The sequence below is a fragment of the Toxotes jaculatrix genome, chromosome 4 (genome assembly GCF_017976425.1).
Source record: "Toxotes jaculatrix isolate fToxJac2 chromosome 4, fToxJac2.pri, whole genome shotgun sequence".
NCBI lineage: Eukaryota > Metazoa > Chordata > Actinopteri > Toxotidae > Toxotes > Toxotes jaculatrix.
Window position 1 is genome coordinate 10,725,650 of NC_054397.1, and position 25,200 is coordinate 10,750,849.

General features: G+C 39.5%; 3 protein-coding genes across 4 annotated transcripts; 1 reads left to right on the forward strand and 2 right to left on the reverse strand.

The window, feature by feature from the left end:
- Positions 1-826: 826 nt before the first annotated feature.
- myoz2b (myozenin 2b) lies at positions 827-7,848 on the reverse strand. 2 transcript variants are annotated; one of them, XM_041036598.1, is made up of 6 exons: positions 7,722-7,840; positions 6,495-6,611; positions 5,308-5,474; positions 4,756-4,849; positions 3,854-4,016; positions 828-3,771 (listed from the first exon to the last, which is right to left on the reverse strand). In XM_041036598.1, the coding sequence occupies exons 2-6, from the start codon at positions 6,574-6,576 to the stop codon at positions 3,546-3,548; spliced, it is 732 nt and encodes a 243-aa protein (XP_040892532.1). In that variant the 5' UTR covers positions 6,577-6,611; positions 7,722-7,840; the 3' UTR covers positions 828-3,545. The 2 variants fall into 2 exon arrangements, with proteins under 2 accessions (XP_040892533.1, XP_040892532.1); XM_041036599.1 differs by lacking the exon at positions 6,495-6,611 and having other exon boundaries at positions 827-3,771; positions 7,722-7,848.
- A 4,272-nt stretch (positions 7,849-12,120) lies between these two features.
- Positions 12,121-16,810, reverse strand: synpo2b (synaptopodin 2b). Its single transcript, XM_041036894.1, has 2 exons — positions 16,561-16,810; positions 12,121-15,599 (listed from the first exon to the last, which is right to left on the reverse strand). The coding sequence occupies exons 1-2, from the start codon at positions 16,793-16,795 to the stop codon at positions 13,225-13,227; spliced, it is 2,610 nt and encodes an 869-aa protein (XP_040892828.1). The 5' UTR covers positions 16,796-16,810; the 3' UTR covers positions 12,121-13,224.
- Positions 16,811-21,209: 4,399 nt separating this feature from the next.
- Positions 21,210-24,239, forward strand: LOC121180896 (solute carrier family 22 member 7-like). Its single transcript, XM_041036576.1, has 10 exons — positions 21,210-21,590; positions 21,871-21,974; positions 22,058-22,212; positions 22,346-22,514; positions 22,610-22,733; positions 22,846-22,955; positions 23,163-23,377; positions 23,498-23,606; positions 23,724-23,930; positions 24,206-24,239. The coding sequence occupies exons 1-10, from the start codon at positions 21,210-21,212 to the stop codon at positions 24,237-24,239; spliced, it is 1,608 nt and encodes a 535-aa protein (XP_040892510.1).
- Positions 24,240-25,200: the final 961 nt, after the last annotated feature.

Below are 25,200 nucleotides of genomic sequence, written 5' to 3' on the forward strand. Positions count from 1 at the left end.
CAAGCGAGGCTGGTGATGGCCTGTGCCAGAATGTCCGACGCGGATTAGTGATGTTTTGAGACTTGAGAGGTCAAACTCCGCCCCTAGTGTAGCCTCAAGTGCACTGCTGCTGTATTGCAGTCTTCAATCCCCTGCATGGCAAACTGTGTGCTGGCGGAAGGTCAGACTTCCAACTTGTCATGATGATGATGAGAGAAGACATCACATGACTGCACTGGTTTCATAATCACGAAGCACTGTGGGGACTAAACCCTGCCTGTTTTTTTTTTTTGGGGGGGGGGGGGCGGGGGGGAAATGTCAATTTGCAGCACAGAGTACTGGTTTATGTTTTTGTTTGGAGTCCAAGTGAAATACAAAATGTGTAAATATGTCACAACAGCCTTCACAAGCCACAATGGACAAAGGGGCTGTCATTTTGTCTCATCCTTTGTTATGCTGACGCCGGCACTGCAGTGAACAGGACATGAAATCACAAAAATCGGGGCAGATGGAGGGCCTGGCAGGGGAAAGCCTGCAGAGCTGAGCAGGTTTTAAGAGTAGACAGGACGACTAAAAGAGGCTGATGGTGCATGCAAGGCAGCGTCAGGAAAATAAATGACACTCAGTAATTGGTCTCTCTTCCAGTTTTTTTTTTCCACGCAAGTTTCAGTGGCTCTGTCCCATTTTGGCAAAGAGAAGTGGTGAGATGTTTTCATTGTGCAGTGCACCCATAAATTTTAAAAGAAAAGGTCCAAAACAAGCAAAGAAAATCTCTGTTAGAGTTTCAGATTTGTATTAAAAACCCAGGATAAAGTCAGTGATGCGGTGGACTTAACATAATGTTTACCATCATCATGCCCCATGCCAAGTGTTTTTCAGCTGCTGTTCTCACTTCCTTTAAATACACAGTGTACAGGGGATCCTGTTAGACTATTTACAGTACTGTGTGTGTGTGTGTGTGTGTGTCCACAGCAAAGGGTCCAGCCTGTGAAAAACAGTGAAAAACACTCCTCACGAGCTGTTACACTGATTGGTTCTCACTGATTTTGAGTCCAAGAATGAAATCTGTTCAGGAATACATAAACAATAAACAAACACTTATTCTATCAAAGCCATGGAGAAAATTGTTTCAGTGACGCACTGAAGCAATTAGCCGATTGAAAGAAAAATAAATGGCAACTATTTTGATAATTGAGTGGGTGTTTGTGTCCATTTTTAAGCACAGACACCAAACAATTAGTGGTTTCTGCTTCTCCAGTCTGAAGATTTTTCCACCTCTTCCAGTCCTGTGTTGGACTAAGGCATCACGTAATTGATTAAATGAGAAAATAATAATGAATGAATAATGAAAACAATCATTGGTTACTGCCCTACTGTAACTGTAGGACATTAGGCCGTTAGTAGTGTTGTATTATTTTCTGGTCAGGTTGCTAACAAATCAGGCATTGTTATTGTTTTCATATAGGTTAAGATTTATTCTGTACCATATATTTAAGAGAATATATGGAAAAACCGTGGACCATGTGCAGTCAGTGAGATGGACATGTGTGGACATGTGTGGATGGACAGTATAACTATATATGGCATTTTTCTAATCCTAGCTTGGCTCTAGCAATAGCACAGAAACCTCCCTTGAGACGCATAAAGAGTTCTTGGTATTATTTATAAAAACTCTGAATAAAAAAAAAAAAAAAATTAGGCTACAGATTTCTCCTACTGAATGTTGCGCAGCTGAGATGAGCTGTCAAACTCAAGTCTTCATAAGGTTATTTTTGGAGTTTGTTGCTTGTATCTGTTTTCTCTCTTTTCCATTTTCCACTGTGTAGCACAGTAGTTTCAGCCTTCCTGAAAAGTTGACTTAGACAGACTCCCAGCAACTGCAAATCTCTTCGCATTACCACCACAATCACTGACTATGAGGGCAGTTAGAGTAAATGTAGCTGTTTTAGTTCAGTTAGTTTTACTGTTATCAAATTGTTAGACTTTTGTCACATAAAAACTGGCCTGAAGACACTGTTACTGTTACTAAACCCCTGGACTTTCTCACAGTTATATCTCAATACATGAAATATCTCAGCTTTTGGGCTGTGACTGAGAAAAATAAAAAATATATCCCTACTGTCTAATAATGCTACTTTCTAAATTAATCTTTTTTAAAAAATGCATATTGACATTTCTTATTGTGACAGTAATGAAACAGCTGAAAATAACTCTTGCACATCTGACTTGATGGATTGCTCATGTATCATTCTGTGGTGACCATGCATTCTGTGTGAACGGTATGCAAATTCTTTGGAGTACTGAGGTTTTGGAGAAATGATAGTCATGAAATATGTTTCCCCAATGGCCTTGAATTCAATCCTGCCAGAACTCTTCCAGCTCCTCTGTTTCCCAGCTGTCTGAAGGGCAGAGTTTGTGAATGGTTCCCTTCGTCCAGGGCGCACAGGAAGTCACATTCAGTGGCAAGAAAAAAAATTAATTAAAGTAAAATCATGCAGCACAAATGTTTTCAGCTTGATTTTTCAGAAACACAGTGAACTCCTCAGTAAACAACACTCACAGGCATTCAGTGTATTTTGCACTCATACACAGTTTTGCTACTGTAGGTTGTGTTAGTGCAAAGTTAAATCTTGTGTTTGGTGCATCTACGACCAAAAACAATACAGAACAAACATCTCTTTCTTTACTGTCACTGCCCTCCAGAGAGGGCAGTTGTGATGGTATCAGTTTTACATTATTCTCTGCCGAATGTGCTTATTTCTTGTATGAAATACATGTAAACTCAAAGTTTTTGAATCCATGAGATGCTGGGTTTCTAATTAGAAGCGCTATGGTACAGTTCCATCACAGGTCAAGGTCCAGGTTCCTTCGGTCTTCCTCCCAGACTGGTGACCTCTCTGGGAATTTCTCAAGATAAATGAATATGGGTTATACTGTGAAATCCCCTTTTCTTCTGCTTCGAAACTGTACAAATACTGTGAGGATATGGGACCTTGACATGAAACAAAGCTTCCACTTTAATTTTTTAACAAATCTGTTGTGGAAAGTTATTTTTGCAGTGGAATTTTGAATACAACTTAATTAATCTCCATTTGAATCTTTATATATGTTTTTGTTTATTAATGTGCATTCCAATGTTTTCTATTCTATAGATATACTAAAATACTACACACTAAAACTAACTAAATATAATTTACTGCATGTACCAGTTTTGATTGTGTGCCTTCAATAAATAAGTTGCATTCTTTATTTACAGTGAATACCTATCTTTTCATTTGAAAATTTATAAAATTTACAGTTTTGTTTTCAGTATAAGTGGAAACTCTGGATTTCTTGAATAGTGTATAGCACATTCCTTTTGCTATTTACAGGATTTTCTTTGGAAACAGTTTTCTGGTGTCTGACAAACATACTAGTCAACTGAAGAAAAAAGCATGAAACATTTTGTGTCCACTGGAACAATCCAAAATATTGGTGGGGATTTGCAACTGCGCTACTAACTGACATCCCAGGCTGAGGCCACAATATTACATCCAGCATCATGTTGCCAGATTAAGTAAAATCATCTACAGGTCATCAGACTCTGGGACTTTGAGGGGCTCCAGGGTAACAGTGGGTAGGATCAGATGGGTGCCCTCAGATATCCATCCCTGGGCTGTCCTGTTGAAGGTGGGTCTCTTCACCCCTGGTTCCTGGAGCTCTGGGTATCTAGGTGGATTCAGATCCACCTCTGGGAGTTTGAATGTAATTCCTCTTGGAGCTTTGTCAAAGCCACCAAAAGGAGTGGCAACCCTGTAATTTAGATCAAGGTGTGAATTCTAATCTTTCTTGTACTCAGCACTAGATCTCTAAAATGTGCTCGCAGTTTTCTCACCGGTTGAAGCATTTGTATTCAGGAAGGTCTGCTCGTGGTTCCAGTGCAGGCATTCTCAGTTTCAGTGTTTCAGCGAGGTCAGGGTCACTGAGGATTGCCTCCTCCCACGGAGAGTGATAGGACTTGGGCATAGCTGTGGTGTTTAGCTTCTCTGCGGTTACGTCTGTAATGGAGAGAATAAAAACAAACAGGTATATCAGAGGAGAAATGTCATGTTGTGGAGGATTGCTTTAAAATCACAGCAGGATGTTCTGACATTTTGGTGTGCAGTTAGGGGTTAAGGCCGAGCTGTTTTCTTTTGCCTGTTTTTTTTTTTTTTGGGGGGGGGGGGGGGGGGGGTAAGGCTTTAGAGTAGATAGGATTATGAACAGAGACTGTGCTTAGAGAACACTTAACTCAGGCAGACTGAGTTGTCCATCATTATGATCTGAGGCCTTAAAATAGCACATAGTTGAAGTGTGCTCTCATCATCTAATGTGTCGATATGGGATGACACCCTACTGAAGTATTTTAGCATAAGTACGGGGCTCTGTTTGCTATTCAAATATAACAAAATAAAATGATGCATTTAAAGTGGCTCAGGTTGTGTACTTAATCATAGTTACATACGAAGTGTCATGTTCAGCATAAGATGAGACCAGCTGTTACAACTGTATGATACCAGTTATCACTATCATGACAACCTTACATAATCAGCTGGTCTTATTTGACACTCCAGCATAATAGTGTAGTTTTAGTATAATTTTGAACACTTTTAATGACCAAATATTTACAGTGCTAAAGTTATCACATTTAATTTTTAACTTATGATTGTGATAGATTTTTGCACAAGGTTAAATCCTAACTACGCTTTAAATCTTAATGTTCCATACACAGCCTCATCTACTCATCAGCATTATTACCTGAAACAGTGTTTTCTGCATTAACAGTGTTTCCATGGGCAGGTGCATCCACTTTAATTTCCACGGTGTGTGTGTTCTCAGCTAAAATATCATTCTGCAAAACAGAATAAAGTACAGAAACTTATGTTCAGTTCAACAGAAAGTCTATCTAGATGCACTTTTCTTCCATGCATTCAGATACATAGTGCACACACACACACACACACACACACACACACACACACACACATACACACACCAACAAGAGCTGATAAACTGGGAGCAGCTCCTCAGCAAAGTGCCTGAGCAGCCTCTCAGAGGATTTGGCTGGAGGACGCAGAAGGCACGAGGCACATGTCTTTGTTATCATCCATGTGTTGTAACACTTTTTTTTCAAGAGCATATTTCCTGATAAATTTGCTCAATTAGTAATACACGGGCAATTTTTCATGCAGACAGCACTAATACCAGAGCTCCAGACAGTGAAAGTCAATATTGTGCAAGAGGACAGAACAGAAGCTTCAGTCATTCAAACAAATGAAATGACTGAACCACACACAAAAGCTGACTTACATTTAGCTGCGCGTTTGCCTCATTTTGTATACTTTCAAATGTGTATTTCTCAGATCTCCTCTGGCGCATTTTAAAAAGCCGAGAACCTCTGTTGGAAAGCAATGATAACTCCTCCAACATAATGTCTTTAGGAGTGCTGAGCTTCTTTCCGAGATCCATGATGTCCCCTGTCAGACAACAAAGTTGAGAAAAAAAAAGATGTTGAGGGAAAAAACAGTCTGTGTAACATTCGGCTTTAGGTAGACAATCATCAGTATTATTATACTGGTTATTGCATGTTGTATACTGTTAAAGTTTTGACATTTACTTGCGCCAGTATTTTAAAAAGGATAACCAAGAAAAATAGATTCAAAGCCCCAGGTTTTCAGTGTGGCATTCATTTGATTCATTGTACATTGTTTTTGGGAATAAACACTATAAAAACGCAATATGAACAGAAACAGCAAGGATTTTTCTTTTTTCTCAGGCTGCCTTGTGAAAAGGTCCTTTGTCAATTTTTTTTTAATATCATTAATGCATCAGTTGACATTACACCTATATGGTACCTATTCTCAAATAAATTATATACAAAGTATATAATCAGATCATCACAAACTAACTTGGGAGGAGGTGCAGCAATAGTGGATGACAGTTAGTTTTTGCCCGTGGGCCCCCTGTCGGGTTAATCCAGCCCTGGTTTTAGAGCTGGAAAGTATGGGATGGACAATATAAATATACACACAGAAATATCCCCAGCAATAATTTTGTCAGCTGATTGGGTTTAAGGGAGTGTCAATAAATAACCAAAAAAAAAAGGTGTCACAAAATTCTAATTTTCCGTTTTTTATAAGTCCTGTCATGGAAAATGAGTTATCATCGTACGCGAGAATAAGTTTTCAACGTGCATGATGCTCTTTCATCCACCAATAGCGACGGAATGTACCCCAGCTGTCATGAACCTTCACATTATCCAAACAGCTACACAGTTGGCTGGCAAAACTTCCCTCCCCTGTCCCACCCACCCACCCAGAAATAGACTTTTGAAAAGGACAACGACAAAGGATTAGTCACCATAGGTAGCACATCATCCCATTAGCTTATTTATGGCAAGTGCTGGAGAGTAGCCCTGACATTTTGAACCCAGATCAGAATGGAGATAGTCTTGCAGCAGTGTGTTTGTCCGCTGAGCCTCAGCTCTATCATCATACCATTGGTACCATGGACCTCTCGGCAAATAGCTGCTGCACACTTCTTCCTCTCTCCAGCTGGCATTGTACAGAATTGTGACATTGTGGCTTTGGCAAGGTTGGCAGAACGCAGGAGGACTGGAAACACATACAGGACACAGGATGTAGTTGTTCTGCCCAAGTCATAAAGAAGGAGTTTTACTCCTAATGCTGTGACCTAATGCTGTGAAGTGTAAGGACACCTTTTATCAGCTGTCAGAGAAAAAAAACCTTGACTCTGTAGTCTCGTATTATTGTCAATATGAAATATTGAAAAGATGACAAGGACAGTATGAAACTCAGGATACACAGAGTGACTTTCTCTTGATTCGGCATATTCATTTCTGTTACATAACATACTAGTGCTATACATAGTGTTTTGAGTCCAAAAAAATATATCTCCCATATGATGTCCACATATATTGGAATTTGAAGATGATTTGGATGATCTACCATATCCACGTTTGTCATGTTATATGACATAATCTCTGCCGATGTTGCATTTAACAGATTACAGTGTATTGCATAATCCCAAAGCCCCACTGTGCTTGCATTGCTACCGCATGCGTAATTCGTGAATCTGGCTTCATCACAGGACCAAATTTTTGTGTATGTGAGCTAATGTTGGTGACATCGCCTGTTAATGCTGTCACAAGATAAATGACCTGTGTAAAGGTCAAGGGTGAACATTGTGTCCTACGTTTGTAAATGTAGTTGTCCAGCAATCCAAAATGAAGAAGAAGAAAGGTGCTGAAACAGAATTTTCAGTGGCCAGTGCAGTCGTATGTATTCAGCATTTTTTGTCTTGTCAAATGTAAAAAATTATACCAGACGGGAGGAATATTAATGCCTTTAAAAGAAAAAAAAAAAAACTAAAATGCTCAATAGCTCAATTGTGTGTTTCTGCTGACTTTGCAGCTATGGTATTTGCAACAATTTTTAAAGCTATTTCCATGAAACTGACTGTAAGGCCGTTTAATTCTAAAGACAGGAAATATGTCCAATTAACTGATAATCTCTCAAGTGTCACATTTCCATAAAGTCATAAGAAAGTGGTTAAAACATAAATTAAATGTTGCTCAGGTACAGCCAATTTTTTTTTTAATTACAAGACAATGACTTCCTCGATTGTTTTAACACAACCTCAGTATAATTTAAATGCACCACATGTTCTCATAACACACCCTGATTAATTAGGCTTGTCCATACCTGTGATGGTGTCCCTAGTGTGTAACCTGTATCCTTGAAGGGGAGACACGGAGACTCAGGGGTCGACCTAAAGTAGGTAGTTTGATCTTCCCTGATCTTCACACTACTGGACACTAAAGCCAAACTGTGAGTGTGTCTCTGTGTCTGTTGTTAACGGAATGCAGCTTACATCAATAGGCTAAATTTAACCTGCCAAACACTCAAAACCACTCTCAAACACCATGGGGCAAGGATAGCTACCAGAGAGAAAGAGAGAGAGGGGATAGGAGAGGATGGACAACACACACATGCCCACTGATCTCTGGGGCAAAGACTACCCTCCAGAGACATATTCTTTTCCTTGTGCTGAATCTTCAAAGTCAACACGTCTCTGTGGGTTGATGTAACCTCCGAGGCACCGCGTCTTAAAGTTAGGGAGGTCATTAAAACTGGGCACAGCTGCTACTTGTGTACCCGTCTCTTCAAATGTTACTGTCATCATGTGTGATTACTGACTTTGGATAGAGAAATACAGATCACTGAAGAAGGTTAAAGGTCAGTGTGGTTTCATCGCTGAGATAGTGGTCAGCCACAAAGATTTTTATAAAACAACATCAAGGTCATTATCCTGGCAGCTAAACCTGTTGTCGTACTTCAGATATACTGTACATTTAATCTCAATAAATGGACCTAAAATGAAAAATTCTGTTCAAACTTGAGATAAGTTCCTGACGTAACCTTATTTTAATCTTTACTTACTGTCAAATCAGTATGAAGCCAAAATCCTGGCAGCTAAACCTGTAGTCCAACATCAGACACACAGGACATTTAATCTTTTGTGAATTATAAATAAAAAATACAAATACTGTTAAAGCGTGAAATAAGTTCCTGACTTACTCTTACTTAATCTTTACTTACTGTTAAATCAGTATCAACTGCATGCGTTGTTTTTAACTTACACTACACTTAAATAAATGAAGGAATGTAACACATGATCAGAGGACTGATCAAAAGCCTTTTTGTTTGCACTAAAAATGATGTAGACTCTTAGAATTAAAGCCAAAAAATAAGACTTTAACAACGTAAAGCATTTTTGTGTCTTTTAATTTTTTAGTTTGTGTTTAAAAGGTGCAAAAAATAACATTTTACTCAAGAAAATCATACACAGGGTAAAACCCCAAATCTAAAATTCTAAATTCTAAAAATTTCTAAATCCTTGAATTAGATGTTTCTAAAATTTTAAAACCCTGACACTCAAAGACAGAATCTGTGGTTCTGTTTACACTTTAAAACCACACAGTATGTGATCAAAGGTGGGACACTTCATGAATAATATGCATGCAACATTTATTCCTTTAAACATAAAAATATTTGTAATAATAGCAAAAAGAACTTTTATCCTTTTTGAAATTTCACACATAGCTCATCAGTTTGAATAAAGACAATGTTAGGATGCAACACTTATTGCAACTTTGCTGCTTTCATGTTTCCTGGCACTCTAGCTTCCTCAGAGCATATAGAAATAGTATGTTTGTAATTATCAGTCACTACAAAGTGCTACAGATTAATTAAAATATTCAGTTCTTTAACATATTTACTGTTTCCACTGCAATAGTAATGCGAGAAAAATTGATTAACACAAGATAGGTAACATCTGTAATGATCGTCACTGAAAAAAAAATTCAGACGTGAAACAGCATAAAAAGTGATTATCACAAAGTCCCCAGTGAGTTTTAAAGTTAAAGATAAATGAATGAAAAAGCAACACGAGATTTCTAAAAGTCAAAATTACCAACATCCTCAGTGAGCAAACACCACTCCACTTAAAAAAAGCAATACCAAATTTCTTTCAGCTACTACACGTTCACTTTAACTCACATAACACATGCTTAATCTTATCCTAATTACAATTTGTCTTAAACATGACTGCTGTGGTCCACTTCTGTCCTATTTTAGTTTGAATGAACACTTAGACACAATCATTAAAATGCCCCATCAATGCTCAACAGGATAACATCTCTTTTTTCGTGAGACCCATCACTCCCATCTAATATACAAAGCAAACAAAAAAAATTGTCTCAGAGACCTTTTGGAGAGGTTTTAACCAATACATGTCAACAACAACCTTATTTTTAATTACCATATGTTTCATCAAACATATTCAAATTTTCTGTCTTTTTTTGTCAGTTATGTTGAGTGTACTTTGCATGATTCTCTACACTGTATACCATTAATCTCAAATTACATGGATATTTCTCTTTGATATATATGATATCTGATGCACGTCTGACTTTAAATTAATCATATTAACTTCTTTGCGCTGTACTATAGAGGGGAGAGTACTTTGTTGGACTAGAGCCTTGTCCCATGTATCCAATACTGGCCCTATTGGCAGGCCTTAGAGGCTGGGCAGGTCTGAAGGGAGGCCCATAGAAGGCTGGTTTCTCAGGAGAAAATGTCCTGCTCAGAGATGGTGCCTCAAAAACAGGGGCTGCATGATAATGACTCTTACTGACAGCTGCAGGATCGAGAGACACCCTGCGCTTCCATTCATCTGGTGGCTCTGGCAGAGACCTGCGATGCCCTGCAGCTCTGACATTAGAGGCAACAGATGATGGGAGGCTGTGAAACACAAACGCCTCGTCCACTAAACCAATGGGGCTTCTGGATGCTGCCTCCCACGGTGACAGTGGCTTGTAGACGTGCTCTTGAAAGGATGTTTGCCTGTGTGCAGGTAAAAATGACGCCTGGGTTCCAGGTGTGCTCACAGGTGACAGAAGTCCAGGTGAAGGCATTGAATTCAGCCGCTTGGGAAGGCTCAAGGAGCGGCTTCGACCAAAGCCCTGAAATAAAAAAAACAGATTAGTTGACGGGTGTGACAGCAGTGTTACAGACTTTGCTGCCACCCTCTGGCTTCATGGAAGCCTGGACAATTGATAACTTTCTATTTTTGTTCATGCTTTACTTAAAGTTAAATCATACGTTTTAGTTAAAGTTGTACAAACAAATGTTGCGAACAATAACTTTAGATTTCCACAGAAATCTGCCTGTGCACTGATAGATAGAGCAAAAGAGGCTCTTGAGATGCAAAACTATCAGTTTATTACACGTGCAAAAAAAGGACACTGTGAAAAAAATGTAGCACAAAGAATAAGTTTCAGTGGGCTGATTGGTCATTGCAGGTAGTTGCCCGTTTAATTTGTGGTGACCATGGTCCTTTGGCCAAGCCTTCTCATGTTTTGTGCATGGAACAAATTGATTTACCATCTTAAAAGGCCTTTTTAATTTTAAAAAGTCAGCTTGATTTAACAGCACGACCCTGACAATTCTGTGTCTAAAATGGCAAAGGCCAGTTATCTGAGGACGGAGTCTACCTATTTTTCCCACAAAATGTTTTGACAATATAAATGCATGGACAAGATCTCTTGTGTAAAGGTCTTGAAAATAAATGAAAAATATCCCACAACTTACCTGCTGTTGGGCCAAGATACTTAGTAAATACAGTAACAATATTATCACATGAGAGACATTTAAAAGTTGATGAAACTTTGCTTGGAACTATTTCTCTGCCAACTTATCTTTGTTTTCTCTCTTTAAAGAGAAATCCACTCTAAAAGAACAACTAAATTTTGTCAGTTTTTTACATACTGATAAAAATTTAATTTAGCATAACATCAACAAGTGTTGATTACTAGTTGTCAGAGCTACTATGAGCATGTTTGAATGATGTGATGTGCATTCTAATGCTAAGTGCAGTATTATTCGAATTTCTCAGACAAGCAGAGGAACTTCCTGCAACAGAAATATTACCATACTAAAATATCTGTCACTCAGAGCCATGATTGTTGTACTAGTTGTGGGTGTCGCTGTCTGACATCTTGGGGTGTTCACAGTAAGAAAGAACTATTGAGCAGAATCTGGCCTGTCTCTAGATGTAATTTACAAAAAATACAAGTAACATACTGGTTTCTGTAGATACTAACTTGTTGCCGACACATCATTAGAATGTTTTAGTGTGGATTTCCTATCAGCACCTACAGAAGTGTGCAGAAAGTCCTTTGAAGGGTAAGATCATAGTTCCAAGCTTTTTACTTTAAGAGCTTAAGGTGGTCTGATGGAAATGTTGTGAAAACAAACAGTCATTTCTCCAGTGAAACTGAAATTCATACAGCTTAGTGACAGTGTTAACCTTCAGCAGTATACCATTTTATATTGATAAAAGGGATAATTAATTCAAGATAACCAATAATGTGGCAGGTCTTAGAAAATGGACATTGCTGAAGGTGCAGTACATATGAGTAACTTCTGTGTGAAGCAGTGAGAAAGATAGAGGAGGAAATATGGGTGACTCAGAAAAAGTGGTGACACAGCAGCTCAGGAAAAGAGAACAGAGGCTCATGACACATAGGAAGTACACAGGTAGGAGGAAAGAGAAATTTAATAGCATGATTGTGCTGAGTACAAGACGTGCAATAAACAGATGTATGTCAGAAAAACAAAGACAGAGACAAACAAGACAGCTGTTTCCTATTTTCACTTTGAGTTGGTATTGATAATGTGAATCAATAACATAAAACTCAAACTTCTGTGATATTCTGTTCACGTTTTACATCAACGATGAAGATACAGAATGTCCGATGACTTCAGAGACAGTTTACTAACTGGCCATAACTGACGATTGCAGAAAATATATCCACATAAAAAACATTTAAAGTCATCAGGGTTAAGGATCACAACTAACGTCAGTGCTTTTAGCCGTTGTGATACCATCAAAGTTTGGAATGAGACTGAAGGAATTGCATCCAAAAAAAGAAGTGCATAGACAGTTTCTCCCCAAACACACTAAATGATTCAAACATTTCTGGAAATATAATTGTGGGTTATTCTTATCCCAGATGACAGAATTATGAAAATAATATTTTAGAAATAAATTTAAATTTGATGAATAAATGTATTTATAAATGTTATTGTTGTGTGTAGTTTTGGGGTCAGTGATGACTTCTGCTACATACAAATGAATGTAATCTTATTTCTTATAAAAGAAAAAAAACTAAAGAAAGATGAACAAGTCAAACTAAGAGACCTTGATTGAACAAGGTTCTCTACACACATTATTGCACATGTAATAGCAATTCCTGAGAATCACTCAACATTATTTAGACTCACATTTCCTTTTTCAAGCACGCATGCCCCTCCCAAGTTTTAGGAAGATGATGTAATTTGCTAAATTGTTTATTTATTTATTTATTTATTTTAGCTTGTATTCAATTGATTCCACACAGTTTTAAACTAGCTTCACTGTACTTTCGACTGCCTTCTCGTGTTTCCCTTACATTGCCAGCTAAATATATCCTTGAAGCTGCATACTGTCAGTGATTTTGGATGTGGCCTACATTTAGACAGTGCAAAAGTCTATTCATTTTCCACCAGTTAAGTAAGACATTTTAGATGCTAGCAAGTTGCAGACGTAATGGTGTTCTATCGTCTCAGTGTTGACTACACCAGAGCTTGACCATATACAGTATTAGGACAAATGAAGCATAGCAACAGGCTTCCACTGTTTGCCTGTCACTACTGGCTTCTTAGCAGAAAATTTTGGCCGAGGAGCCATTTGACGTGCGCCTCTAGCAATAAGAGATGCAGGAGAAAAAGCTGAAGCTATGCTGTCACCAATAGATGACTGCTGGGAAGATGTGCTTGCGGGTCGGGCGCTTGGTGCTTGCTTGTTGGTTATGTGATGAGCTGCAGGTGTGACAGTGCGCTTTTCATCCAAGTGTTTGTCAGTTGCAAGAGGCTCAGGTGATCTTGTGTTTTGGCGGGCAGAAGAACTTTGGGAACTTACCGATGCTGAAGACTTAGCAGGGGCTTCTGCCTTGCCCTGAACAGCAAGCTCAGAGGCATTATAAGGAGAATGAGAAGAGGCAGCTCTCTGTTTAAGGTTTTTAGTAACCTCAAACTTTGACACTAGAGTTGGTTTGGGGCTGGGGCTTTTGGCCTCAGGGACAGCCTCATACTTGAACAGTGATGAGTCCAACTGATAAGGCTGATGTTTCATTATATCTAAGGCATTTAGGTGCTTTGGGGATGCTTTAGGTTTTTCTTTAGTCTTAGGCTTGACTTTGGGGCTTTTGGAAGGGGGTTGCTTGGTTGCTGATGGAGGGTAGAAAGGAGCAAGAAGGGGATTGTATGATAAAGGGGGTGGGGCACGAACATTGGAAGAATACCTCCACGAGTTTGGGAGTGATGAGGTTGGGGAGGGGGATCTTGTTTTGTTAGCTTGTACTGTTTCAGCATCAATAACAAACTTCTCCATACGGGACTGTCTTTTGGCAAACAACTCTGCACCTTTTCCCGCCATAGTTGGACCATCACCAGCCCGATGAATACCTCTGACTTGACCCTTTGGAGAAGCCTGCGATGCTTTTGATGCGTGGATGTATGACTTCCCTGCTTGTGGTGGGCAAGAGGCAACAGAGTTTGGAACACTGCCTGACTTATTCCTTGAGGGTGAAGGTGGGTGATGCGGGCTGTAAGTAGGACTGTGGGCCTGCATACTCACAGGGGATCGGGGCGGCTGTTGACTCCAGCTATTTGTGGTTGGCTGAGGATGAAGCTGAGAAGAGGAGTTGACCGGAGCCCAAGCACTGGCAGGTGTTTGAAGTGTTGCCTGAGTTTGATCTGGTGCCCAACGGTTGGCCATCTGTTGAGGCTGAGCCCAATCTTGCTGCTGTGAGTAATGCTGACTATGAGGCCCCCCAGAACTCTGAGAAGGCTGTGAAACCGGACTTCTTGGTGGAATATATGGCTCACCAGAGGGACTCCTGCTCATCCAAGGTGGGTAGGCAGGGTTGATGGTAGGTTTTGGGGCAACTGGAGGGGGATTCTTGAGTTTTATTGTTCTGGGTTGCATAAAATTGCAAGCTTCAGCCCCAAGACTAAAACAGTCTTCCTCTGACTCAATATAAGACCTCCTTTCCCCTTTACTTTGAAGATGAGGATCTGATTCTTGCCGCATTGTTGAGGGTTGTTTGATAGTGCCTTTCCTCTTTGACTCAGGTAGGATGCCTGTCTTGATTGCTGGGACAGATATTCGCTCATCTCTGGAGGCTATGATGTCTCCAGTTGGGGACCACACCTGTGGGTTAGTGTTAATAGGCACAGGTACTTTGAATCTTGGTTCACTTTTCTTTGTCGCTGGCGCAATGCCACCAGCCATGATAGGAGCAGTTGTGCCATCTTGATGTCCTAGGAAGGGCTTTGCAGTTCTGTTTGGCACCAGGGGTCTTGGCACATTGGCTAGGTGGTTCATCTGTTGAATATTTTCTTGGTATTCTGCATGCTGCTTGTGACTTGCATCCATGTAGTTGGCCTGATCAGTATGCATATACATTTCCTTCGTGTCATAAACATTCTGTGCTTCTGTACATTCAGGTTCTGTTATTGCCTCCACAGGTAATCCTTTACTCCTCAGTTCTTCATGCTCTGACACAATTTCATCCATCCGTTTGCGACGCTGGGCAAACATCAAAACTCCCTTCCCCTTTGTCTCAGGTAGCGCTTCCATTTCTCGAACACTTCCCCAATTCAGGCTAAAATTATGATGCTGGTGATAAAGAGAATACTCCTCCTCTAACTCAGAATCACTTGTTGCCACAAAATTATACCCAGCTGAACTGACTTCTTCGGTTTCCTCTTCTATTTGGTCTTCACTGTCAAGCTTATCACCAGTCCCGTAACTCACAAGTGTATACTTCTTGACCCTCTGGCGGCGTTTTTTAAACAGCAAGGCTCCTTTATTTTGGGGATTGGGTGCATCAGTTAGAAGCCGAGCAATTCGTTTACATTTAGACTTGGTCTCCTTGACGTGCCTTTCTGATTGGCTCTCACTGTGACCGAGCCCTGCGACAAAGGAAAAGAGAAATGGAGAGAGAGGGAGGGAGAGAAGGGAGGGGTGTGAGAACGATTGAAAACACACAAATAAATAAACTGTAAGCAAACATTATTTTATTTTTATGCTTTGTCAGTCAGTGAAAATTTTAAGAATATTTAAATTGTCAATGCTCAGTAAAGTTAAATAAATTAATGGAGAAATGACATTTGGAGTTTGTTTCATATAGTGTTTTGGTATTTTATCTCTGTTTGCAGATGAAACCAATCACTGTCAGTTATCAATGCACAGTTACATGCTGGTGAGCATTAGAATTATTATTATTATTATCATTATCATTATTATTATTATTATCTAAAGCAAGCGCACTAACATCAAGTAAGACAAATTTTAAAGTTGCCCCTGCTGAAGTGAGCACACTAATAAAAGCATCATATTTACTTCCAGCTAACTTAGGGGGGTCCATGAGGCAAGAAAAGTGAGGAGCTCACTTTCCATTGCAGTCAAAGTCTTACGATTGGAAAAGGGATCGGGTGACAGGCCAGGGTGACACATGCTAGTGTCTGTCAAATTTGTTACTGCCAGTCTCATCATATGGTCATATTTTATTCTTATCCTGCTCTGACTATTAGAGCCATGGGAATTCTCCCTGTAAGTCCACCACAAATAGATCCCAGCATGAAAATAACCAGCACCCATAGTGCTTTGCACAAGTTATTTATCCATTAAATTAAGTATTTTGCTTCACATAACAGCTCTAATGAGTACGGGCAGAAAATATCATTTATGGCTATTACCTGAAGTTAATTTGTGCCTTGGACTGCATTCAAACCAGACACAAAATTATATCTCTTAATAAATCATACATAACTTAAATTCAGGAAATAAATCACTATAGGCTCCACAGTTTGCACTACTAGCTTCATATGTCCCCTGAAATATATAAAAAGAGGGTAGAAGATAGATACTTACGTGTGTACCTTCCCCTGTGCCTGTCCGGTCTGCACAGATCTGTGTCAGACTCCGAGTTCCACTTCTCTGCCTGCTCAGCACCCTCGTCTGAAATTTCAAAGAAGAGAGAAGCAGGAGGTGCTTCACTACTCCCTCCTTCCTCTGAAGATTCAACCCTCCTGTTCCCAGTCCCTGGGTCCTGCCTATTACTGGCTCCCACTGGCTCTTCCATCGTCAAGGTCAAGGCCAGGGTCATGTCAGTGGCACAGCCAAGAGAAGAGGAAGATGATGGGGAATGCAGTCGTGATCTCTGGGCAGCTGGAGGCTCAGAGTCAGTGCACTCTGGGTGTGGAGACAGCGATACCGGTGAGGTTTGGATGTGAGGAGATTCTGCAATGGACTCTCTTGATTCACTAAGGTAGATGTCTTCCTCTTCTTGGTACAAAACATCCTCTTCACTTCCACTTACTTCAGGCAGGGACTGCTGCTCACCTGCAGATTCCCAGTCTTGTGACTGAAGGTGTTCTGGGGACTCAGGGTCAGACTTGGGAGTATGAGGACGCTGGGGGTCTAAAGGGTACTCATCACTGATATCATCCTCATTGTAGGACTCTGCCTCAGAGACACAAATTTCCTGGGAACCATCTGAACCTGACCAAGGGGTCAAGTTATCATTGTTGACTGGGTCTTCGGCCTCTGGTTCCATTTCTTATCCTGTTTCACAATGTCCTGGGTGTCACCAATGTTACCTTCATTAAAACAAAGATTAACAACTTCAGCACAGGGAGCCTTTCACTTTAAGGGTGGATCATAAAATTATTAGACATTTTAGCTGACTTTCAATATAACATGTTAATAAAAAATATAAAATACCCCTGAAAAGCAATAATTTGCCAAAGTTCCAAAGTAAACACTCAAATGGTCTGAAATATTCACATTTTATTCACATTATATGCACATTATGACTAGAACTCATTTTAAATTAAGTGTTTACTGTTCAGACAAAGAGATTTCGGCATTAGCACACTTTGTAACATTTCTAGCTACCACTACTACTCTTGATTATTCCTATCCCCAATAGGAAGTGCAGCTTTGCTTTGGCAGTTACATCAGGGCTGCCATCGCTCTAAATGGAATGGTATGTAATATCAGGGGGGAAGCAGTATTCGCATCCAAGAGTATAAGCAAAACAATTGGGTAGCTGTTTTCCGAACTCCTGTTTATACAGCAAGGTTTCTTTCCCTCCACTGTTCTACATCTATCACAGCAGCAAGTATCAGCACTGCAATGGATGTTAGCATTTCCATTTAAGAACTAAATCTGAGAGACTATTTATTTTATGCATAGTAGAAATACTTGTCCCCCTTCTCCTTCACTTAAATCCAGTGTTTGTTTTGTTACTGAAGATAAATTACATCAACAGATAATCTATCAAAAAAATGTACAGAGTCATTCTCGAGTTATTGTGGTGATCAATTAAAGCTGAGAGAAAATGAGTCTATTTGAACAGAAAACAGGGCCTTCACACACTGTAACATTCAAAGTTGTGGAAATTGTTCATATTAGAGTCTACACAATGCTAATCTGTAGGGCAAGGTACAGAACAAAGCACACTGTTTGGAACGTAGCAGGGAATCCCAAACATGAATTATTGTGCAAACACAAGCCTCTTACTTTCAAAGTCAGCACTTCCCAACATCCGCCAGAAGGTGGTGCCATAACACTGCAGCACAGGAGTATGTTTCAAGAAATCCACCTTCTGATTGTTCACTAGATATAAAAAAGGACATTATTTGCTTCAGAAACTTTACATTTTGCAGTCTTACACTGTGCAGCTTATTTAGCAGTTCCAGGAAAAAAATGTAGAAAAATCAGTGCTATTGCACAGTATTGTAGTAGTGACTATTGCACAAGTGAATCAGTTCTTCAAATGCCAGCTTAATATCATTTTAACAATCAATGAGGTACATTCATTTGCTCTTGAAAAATAATCTCATTTAGCAATATGTCACTACGAGGAACCCAGTTTCCTTTCATAAATTCTTACAATATAAAACCAGACCAAAGACATGTTTTCGCTGCAAATTTCTTTTCTCACACTGTTGCAATCAAGCACACACACAACCAAACAATTCTGTAGGACCTAAAAGATTTGTTAATTTGGCGAGGAAATAAACAAAAAAACTACTTTTGAAAGGGGCTTGGGAGCATGCCCTTCTTCAAGGTCATATAGACTTGCAGATGTATTTGTAATTTAAATGTCTTTATGTGATAAGACATTAATGGACAGAAGGTTGTTGAAACTTCAGATAAGCTGCATTAAACCCCATGACTTTTGTTGCATTTTTACATGCTAAAGGTACAGACTCTGTGGCACTCTGGCACTTTGGCCCATGCCCACGCTTCTCTTCACACTTGGTTCCACTTCATTTTAACACTTCACCATCATCAAACCTTGCTTTGAAGGTTCAGGAGTCTCTGTTTCCTAGTATGGCAGTAACTCCAGTATGTTGACTTATTGCCGTGGAAACAGGGAGTCAGAATCCTTGAAAAACGAGTGATCTCTGGTCTAGGGCATGACCCCTGCGAGGACTGAGCTCTACCGGATTAGACGTTTCCATGTTATTACATCATTAGACTTTAATTAGTCTTTCTTCAACCACTAACGAGAAACCCACTCCAGGAACATCGTTACAGAGCAAAAATCATTTGTATGTACAGTTTTAATCAATATAGATATTGCAATTATCATGTTGATAAAACCTGTGTAATTGAAATTGATGCAGCACCAATTACAAGGATGAACACAGAAGGTTCAGTGAAAAGAATAAAAAAGAACTTCGTGACTATGTAACTGGTGTGACACTTAATTTGACCCATTTCTAAATGTCTCATATAGCCTGATAGGCATGTCCATCAGACTTAACAATTACTTGGTAAATTAATAACTAAAGGAAATCCAAGACAGTAAGCTGATAGAATCATTAAACTATGGCTCACCTTTACCAATAAGAAAATTTACAAGAAAGCCACTATTAAGAGGTTAAAGAAGTTAATCATGGAATTACTTGCCAAATAAACTACTTACATATTCATCCCTGAAGCACCTGTGAAAGACAAGTTTGTCCAAAAATAGTCTCATCAGTCAATATCCAGCATTGCTGACTTCACATCCTGGCAGTTTTATTGCAAGACCATAGGCAAGAGATTTTTAGCACTTTTTATGAATTGCAGATCTTCAGGTCACCTACCAGCTTGCTCATTCATGTATGCAGCTGTATTTAAAGACAGAGAAGAAGAAGCTCAACCCCCCCCCCCATCCCCCCACCCCACCCCTCCCCCATCCCCCCACCCCACCCCTCCCCCTCCCCCCCCCCACCCCACCCCTCAGACACAGCTGAGTTAGCATCATGCAGCTGCAGCAAGTTCACAAAATGAGCTTGTCCTTTGAAAACTTTGAAGATATTTTTGGACTGATTTGAAATGTGCCATTAGCTTTGTATCAGTGCTTGTGTTACGTTTCAATAATTAAAATAATTCAGCAGTTTACTACTGAGAAAAATACTGAAAAGTTCACAGTCTGCCTTATGCAGAATCAACACAGATATACTGTATACTGTTGTTTTTCTACCACAGTTAGTGCTGCACAGTAAATAGATGAGGTAAGACTTCTGTTCTCTGTGACAGGATGTCCGTACATGGAACTAAATAGGAGTTTGAAATGGTGGTTTGCAGCGGTAATATGGGGATGGAGAAACTACTCTACTACAGTAATCAGCACACAATTAAATGTGCCAAAAATTGGATGAAGCCCAGCACTCGTGTTAAACGTTTGACCTTTCATTAGGCCCCACAGCATATATCAGGCTGTGCTATCATAAAACTGCAGGGCCTCATGGCAGTCTACACCATTCTCTAGCTCTGACTTAAAGCACCTTTGAACTGACCTAATGTACTTTTAAGCTGCTTTTAACTCCCACCCTCACCCAAGCAAAGAGAAGATATTCACAAGCTTGACCCAGTCTTACATCTACATTGTATCTGCTCAGGACAAGCTGCCATGGCTGGCCCTACTGGTGTGAAAGATTGTTTCATCTGAATGCTATGGCCCCACTCAGTAGTCCAGCCACCATCCCTACTTATCTAGCTCCACTACTCTTACAAGTAGTAACTAGTTACATCAGAAATTTCCTGCTTTCTAAGCCAGTGCACCATGAAAGTGTTCTTGAATCCTATCCTCATGGAGTTCAGTGAACATCCCACAGCATATGTTGGGCTAAAACCTGAGAAGGAGAATATGTAGAACTACGCATAGAAAATATCTTTACAAAATCTAAACGCAACATTAAAAGGCATCGGGAAGCATGAAGCACATTTAAAGGTTATTATTTTTATACTGGCAAAGCTCTTCAAAGATATGGGCTGGAAAGATTGATTTAGCTCCGCACAAAATACAGAGAGTCTCTGGTTCTTGATGAACACCATTCACAACAGAGGCCATTCTGACAGACAGACTGAATAACTGCAGCATATTGGGCACAGTAAAAAAAAAAATCGTAATGATTAACATGGAGCTAGTAAATGTGTCTTGCTTAGTCTTTGTCATTTTACTTCACATCACATCGCTGTTCCAACATTTAGCTTTCTGTCGACTCTAGAAGCGCAGCAAAATGAAATTTGACAACATACTTTCAGAGATAAATGGATTTGGAAAATTCCAAATCAGGCTAATCTTGATTCAGATCCTATCTCGAATTACTATTCCATGTCACTTCCTGCTGAATAACTTCATGGCAGCTGTTCCCACTCACCGGTGCGACATCAGCACTTTGGATGATGGAGGCATCTTCAGGAATTTAACTCTGGAACAGAAACTGGCTGTTGCTATTCCAGCAGAGCAGGATGGGACTCTGAGCTCCTGTCAGATGTTTTCACAGCCCCAGTATCAGCATCTGTCAGGGTCAAACAGCAGTGAGGAAACATTTACTGTTCAATGTCAGAATGGATGGTTGTACGACAACAGCACCTTTAAATCTACTTTGGCAACAGAGGTAAGTGTCATTAAACAAACACAATGTGTTCCTCAAAGTCTTTAAGGACACAATATATGTATTTTGCTAAAGAATAAGTCATATTTTATTAACATAAAAGACATCTATGTACACAGACAATGCTCAGCATCCTTTGTGGCTGAGATTGTGACTAAGTACAGTGATGCAAAAGTAAGAAACATGGTTTAGAACTAGTGAAATTTAAACTTCCCAAAGTTCAACTTCCATCATGGACCACCATTTTAAAAAATGTATATTGTAATATGTATTTTCTTTGCAGTGGGATCTTGTGTGCAGCAGAAAGGGGATGAACAAGGCAACTGCCACTACTTTCTTCATTGGTGTTATGTTTGGAGCCCCTTTATTTGGGTTTCTCAGTGACAGGTAAGATTGTAAATGCAGGATATTCAAGAGTTTTTAAGTGTTGAGCGCAATCATTCCTCTGAACTTATTCTTTTCACGACCAGGTTTGGGCGACGGCCGCTTCTGCTGGTATCTTATTTATCATCCATGACATTTGCAGTGCTCAGTGCTTTCTCCACATCGTATTTAATGTTTGTCATCATGAGATTTTTCACAGGGATGTCACTCGCAGGAATAAGCATCATTTCCATTGTTCTAAGTAAGTAGCATGGTGCTATAACAGTGCAAACCTTTGACTGAGATGAGAACATGTTTCAGCTTTGTGCTCATACGTTCTGTTTTAGTTTCAAGGCATGAAAAGTTTTTGATTTTCTGTGCTGACATTTCTGCAGATGTTGAATGGTTCGGCATCAAACATAGGACCTTCTCAGGTATAATCATTAGTCTGGACTGGACACTTGGGAACTGGATTTTGGTTGGAATTGCATACTGTGTGAATGAGTGGAGGATGCTCATTCTAGTAGTGACCTCACCCCTGATACTGGCCCTCATAGCTTGGAGGTATTAAAATTTCATGTTTTACACTTTGCAGCATGAAAAGCGAATACTGTAAAAAAATTGAGGAGACACTGAACCCACCATGTTTGTCACTTCAGGTGGCTTCCGGAGTCTGCAAGGTGGCTCGTGGCAAAGGGGAAAGCAGATGCTGCTTATCATTACATTATGGAATGTGCCAAGATGAACAACAGAGCCAAATGTATGGCCACCATCACACCAAGGGTACATTACAACATTGTTTTGACTTTGGTTAGCTGACAACCTTACAGCAGAAAAAAGGTGTGATTTAAATATTTGATTGTGTTGGTGTGCTTTTAATCTTGCATTCTGACAGACATTACTGGAATCTGCAGAAACTGAAACTGGAGATAAAAAGTACACCGTTGTTGATCTTTTCAGGACTCCACAAATTAGGAAACTTGCGATATGCTCAGGGATAGTATGGTGAGTGATAAAATTTCTTGCAGTAAGTTAAAGGAACAGTTCAACAGTTAGGGAACTACCAGTCTCAAAAATGACTTACAGTTCATTGTAACTGCAAGGCTAAACTCACTGCTGTTTGTAATTATATTAGCCATGTTTAAAAAAAAAAAAAAGTTAGAACTGGCCTGTCAATACAGAAAGTTTGTCTTTTTTCCCCATTTTTTTTAGGTACGGAGTTGCATTTACATATTACGGGATAAGTCTAAATATCACTGGGTTTGGACTTAACCCATACCTCACACAATTCGTATTTGCATCCATCGAAATGCCAATGAAGATTGGTGTGTATTTCTTCCTGGAGCAAGTTGGCAGAAGGCCTGGCGAGATGGGGACCCTGCTGTTGACTGGGCTTTGTCTCTTCATTAACATATTTGTTGCAAAGGGTCATTTTTGGTCTCTCTTAAATCTAATCATTTAATTTTGTTGCATTTTCTTTTTTTTTTTTTTTTGTCGATATATCCGAGAATACTTTTGACCAAATTCCTAAAAATGTTTCCCCTCAGATAAGTGGGTCATTCGTACTGTTGTGGCAGTCCTTGGAAAAGCCCTGTCAGAGGCCTCATTCACAATCATGTTCCTCTTTACAACTGAACTCTATCCTACAGTTGTACGGTCAGTCGACACCAAACTCCTGTATCCAGTTTGACCACAGACAATGATCTTCTAATCTGTTGTGTTCTGCAGATGTACTACAGGTTTGCATTAACCTCAGGCCTTTGATTTTTTTAGACAGAATGGTTTAGGTTATACCTCGTTTGTAGCACGTCTGGGCGTGTCCATATCCCCTCTCATCATGCTATTGGAGGATGTGTGGCATCTCCTCCCTTCAGTCATTTACTGTGCAGTGGCAGTTGGGTCTGGTTTGGTGGCTTCACTCCTGCCTGAAACATTAAACACTCGCCTGCCAGAGTTCATCAAGGACATTGAGAAACCAAGGTAAAGAGGATATGATTTTAAAGGAATATTGTGCATAATTCAATGCTAAAGCTACAGTAAACGATTACCCACATCAGTGAGCTTCACTGCTAAAGAATAATCCAGTTAACACTGAAAAGGTAAGTGGGTTTTGAGTAACCATTTTGATGCACGATACAGCTTTCATAACATCTCCCTGAATAATTTACATATTTTAATCATTTGCCAATGTGCTTTCCTGAACTTCATAATCCATGCACGATGAAATAACTAATTGAAGTTTTATCTAATTGCAGGGTGAAATCAACAAGGAGGAAGGAGATTCAATAAAAATCACACTTAAGTGTGACACTTTTCCTGCCCACAGTATATTTGTTCCACAATTTATTAAAGGCTGGTCAAGTTTAATAATTGAGGATGAGATGATTTTATTTTGTTTAAATAATAACAATGACACTGTGAAAAATTCAATAAACAGCTGATCCATGAGTCTGTCAAAATTCAACATGTCCAAAGGGATTCTGTCTAAATTATGTACGGCACCTAAGGAAGTTGGATAACAGAAGACAGAAGAAGAAACCCAAGAAAACTGCAAATTTACTGATAGTTGGAAATAAAAATAAATCACAATACGACTACTGGTTTTATTGGAATTAGACATTTAATGGTGTCATACCTTATCTCCTGCTGCCATGGTACCTGGTGTATGAGACGTTTCATTATCATGAATCAGCCCAGTGAAAGACCGGCTATCTGCAAAAGAGGAGCAGGTATAGATTATGGATGGCTGGTGTCATGTGCCTGCCTGTTAGAAGAAGAAGAATACACATGACCAATATTTTATGCTCTAATGTTATATTCTCACTGAATAACATTATCAAATTAGATGGATCCATATATAGGCATATAAACTTACAGCAGTTTCATAGCCCCCCCCCCCCCAAAAAAAAACAAGAAAGACATTTAACACAAACAGCCATGTTTTAACAATATTTATATTATAACAATCTCCATCTCCAACATTGCCAAAACAGTTTAGAAATTAAAGTTATACTCTATACTACATAAAAGTGGCAAAAATATACACAATTACACATAACAACAGCAGAGAATAACAATAATATAAAATCTTCTCAAGGTAACCTGTAAAAACAGAGGAAGAACACTGTATGCATAAACTTGTAATGTGACGTTCTTTGGCTAAGGACCATAGAGGGATGGCACACACACTATAAGAGATCAAACAAGGGCCACACGCTGACCACTGTGTTCTTTTATTTAAATGAGAATA

Bases quoted from the DNA above. Each gene is read 5' to 3' on its own strand.
- LOC121180896 (XM_041036576.1), top strand. From the start codon at position 21,210: ATGAAATTTGACAACATACTTTCAGAGATAAATGGATTTGGAAAATTC. The intron at 21,975-22,057 runs GTAAGATTGTAA...TTTCACGACCAG, and splicing joins TTTGGGTTTCTCAGTGACAG to GTTTGGGCGACGGCCGCTTC. The intron at 22,734-22,845 runs GTACATTACAAC...GCATTCTGACAG, and splicing joins TGGCCACCATCACACCAAGG to ACATTACTGGAATCTGCAGA.
- myoz2b (XM_041036598.1), bottom strand. From the start codon at position 6,576: ATGTCACAATTCTGTACAATGCCAGCTGGAGAGAGGAAGAAGTGTGCA. The intron at 5,475-6,494 runs GTATGATGATAG...GTTGTCTGACAG, and splicing joins AGAGGTCCATGGTACCAATG to GGGACATCATGGATCTCGGA. The intron at 3,772-3,853 runs GTGAGAAAACTG...TCTAAATTACAG, and splicing joins GAATACAAATGCTTCAACCG to GGTTGCCACTCCTTTTGGTG.
- synpo2b (XM_041036894.1), bottom strand. From the start codon at position 16,795: ATGACCCTGGCCTTGACCTTGACGATGGAAGAGCCAGTGGGAGCCAGT. The intron at 15,600-16,560 runs GTAAGTATCTAT...CCTTTGTCGCAG, and splicing joins GCACAGGGGAAGGTACACAC to GGCTCGGTCACAGTGAGAGC.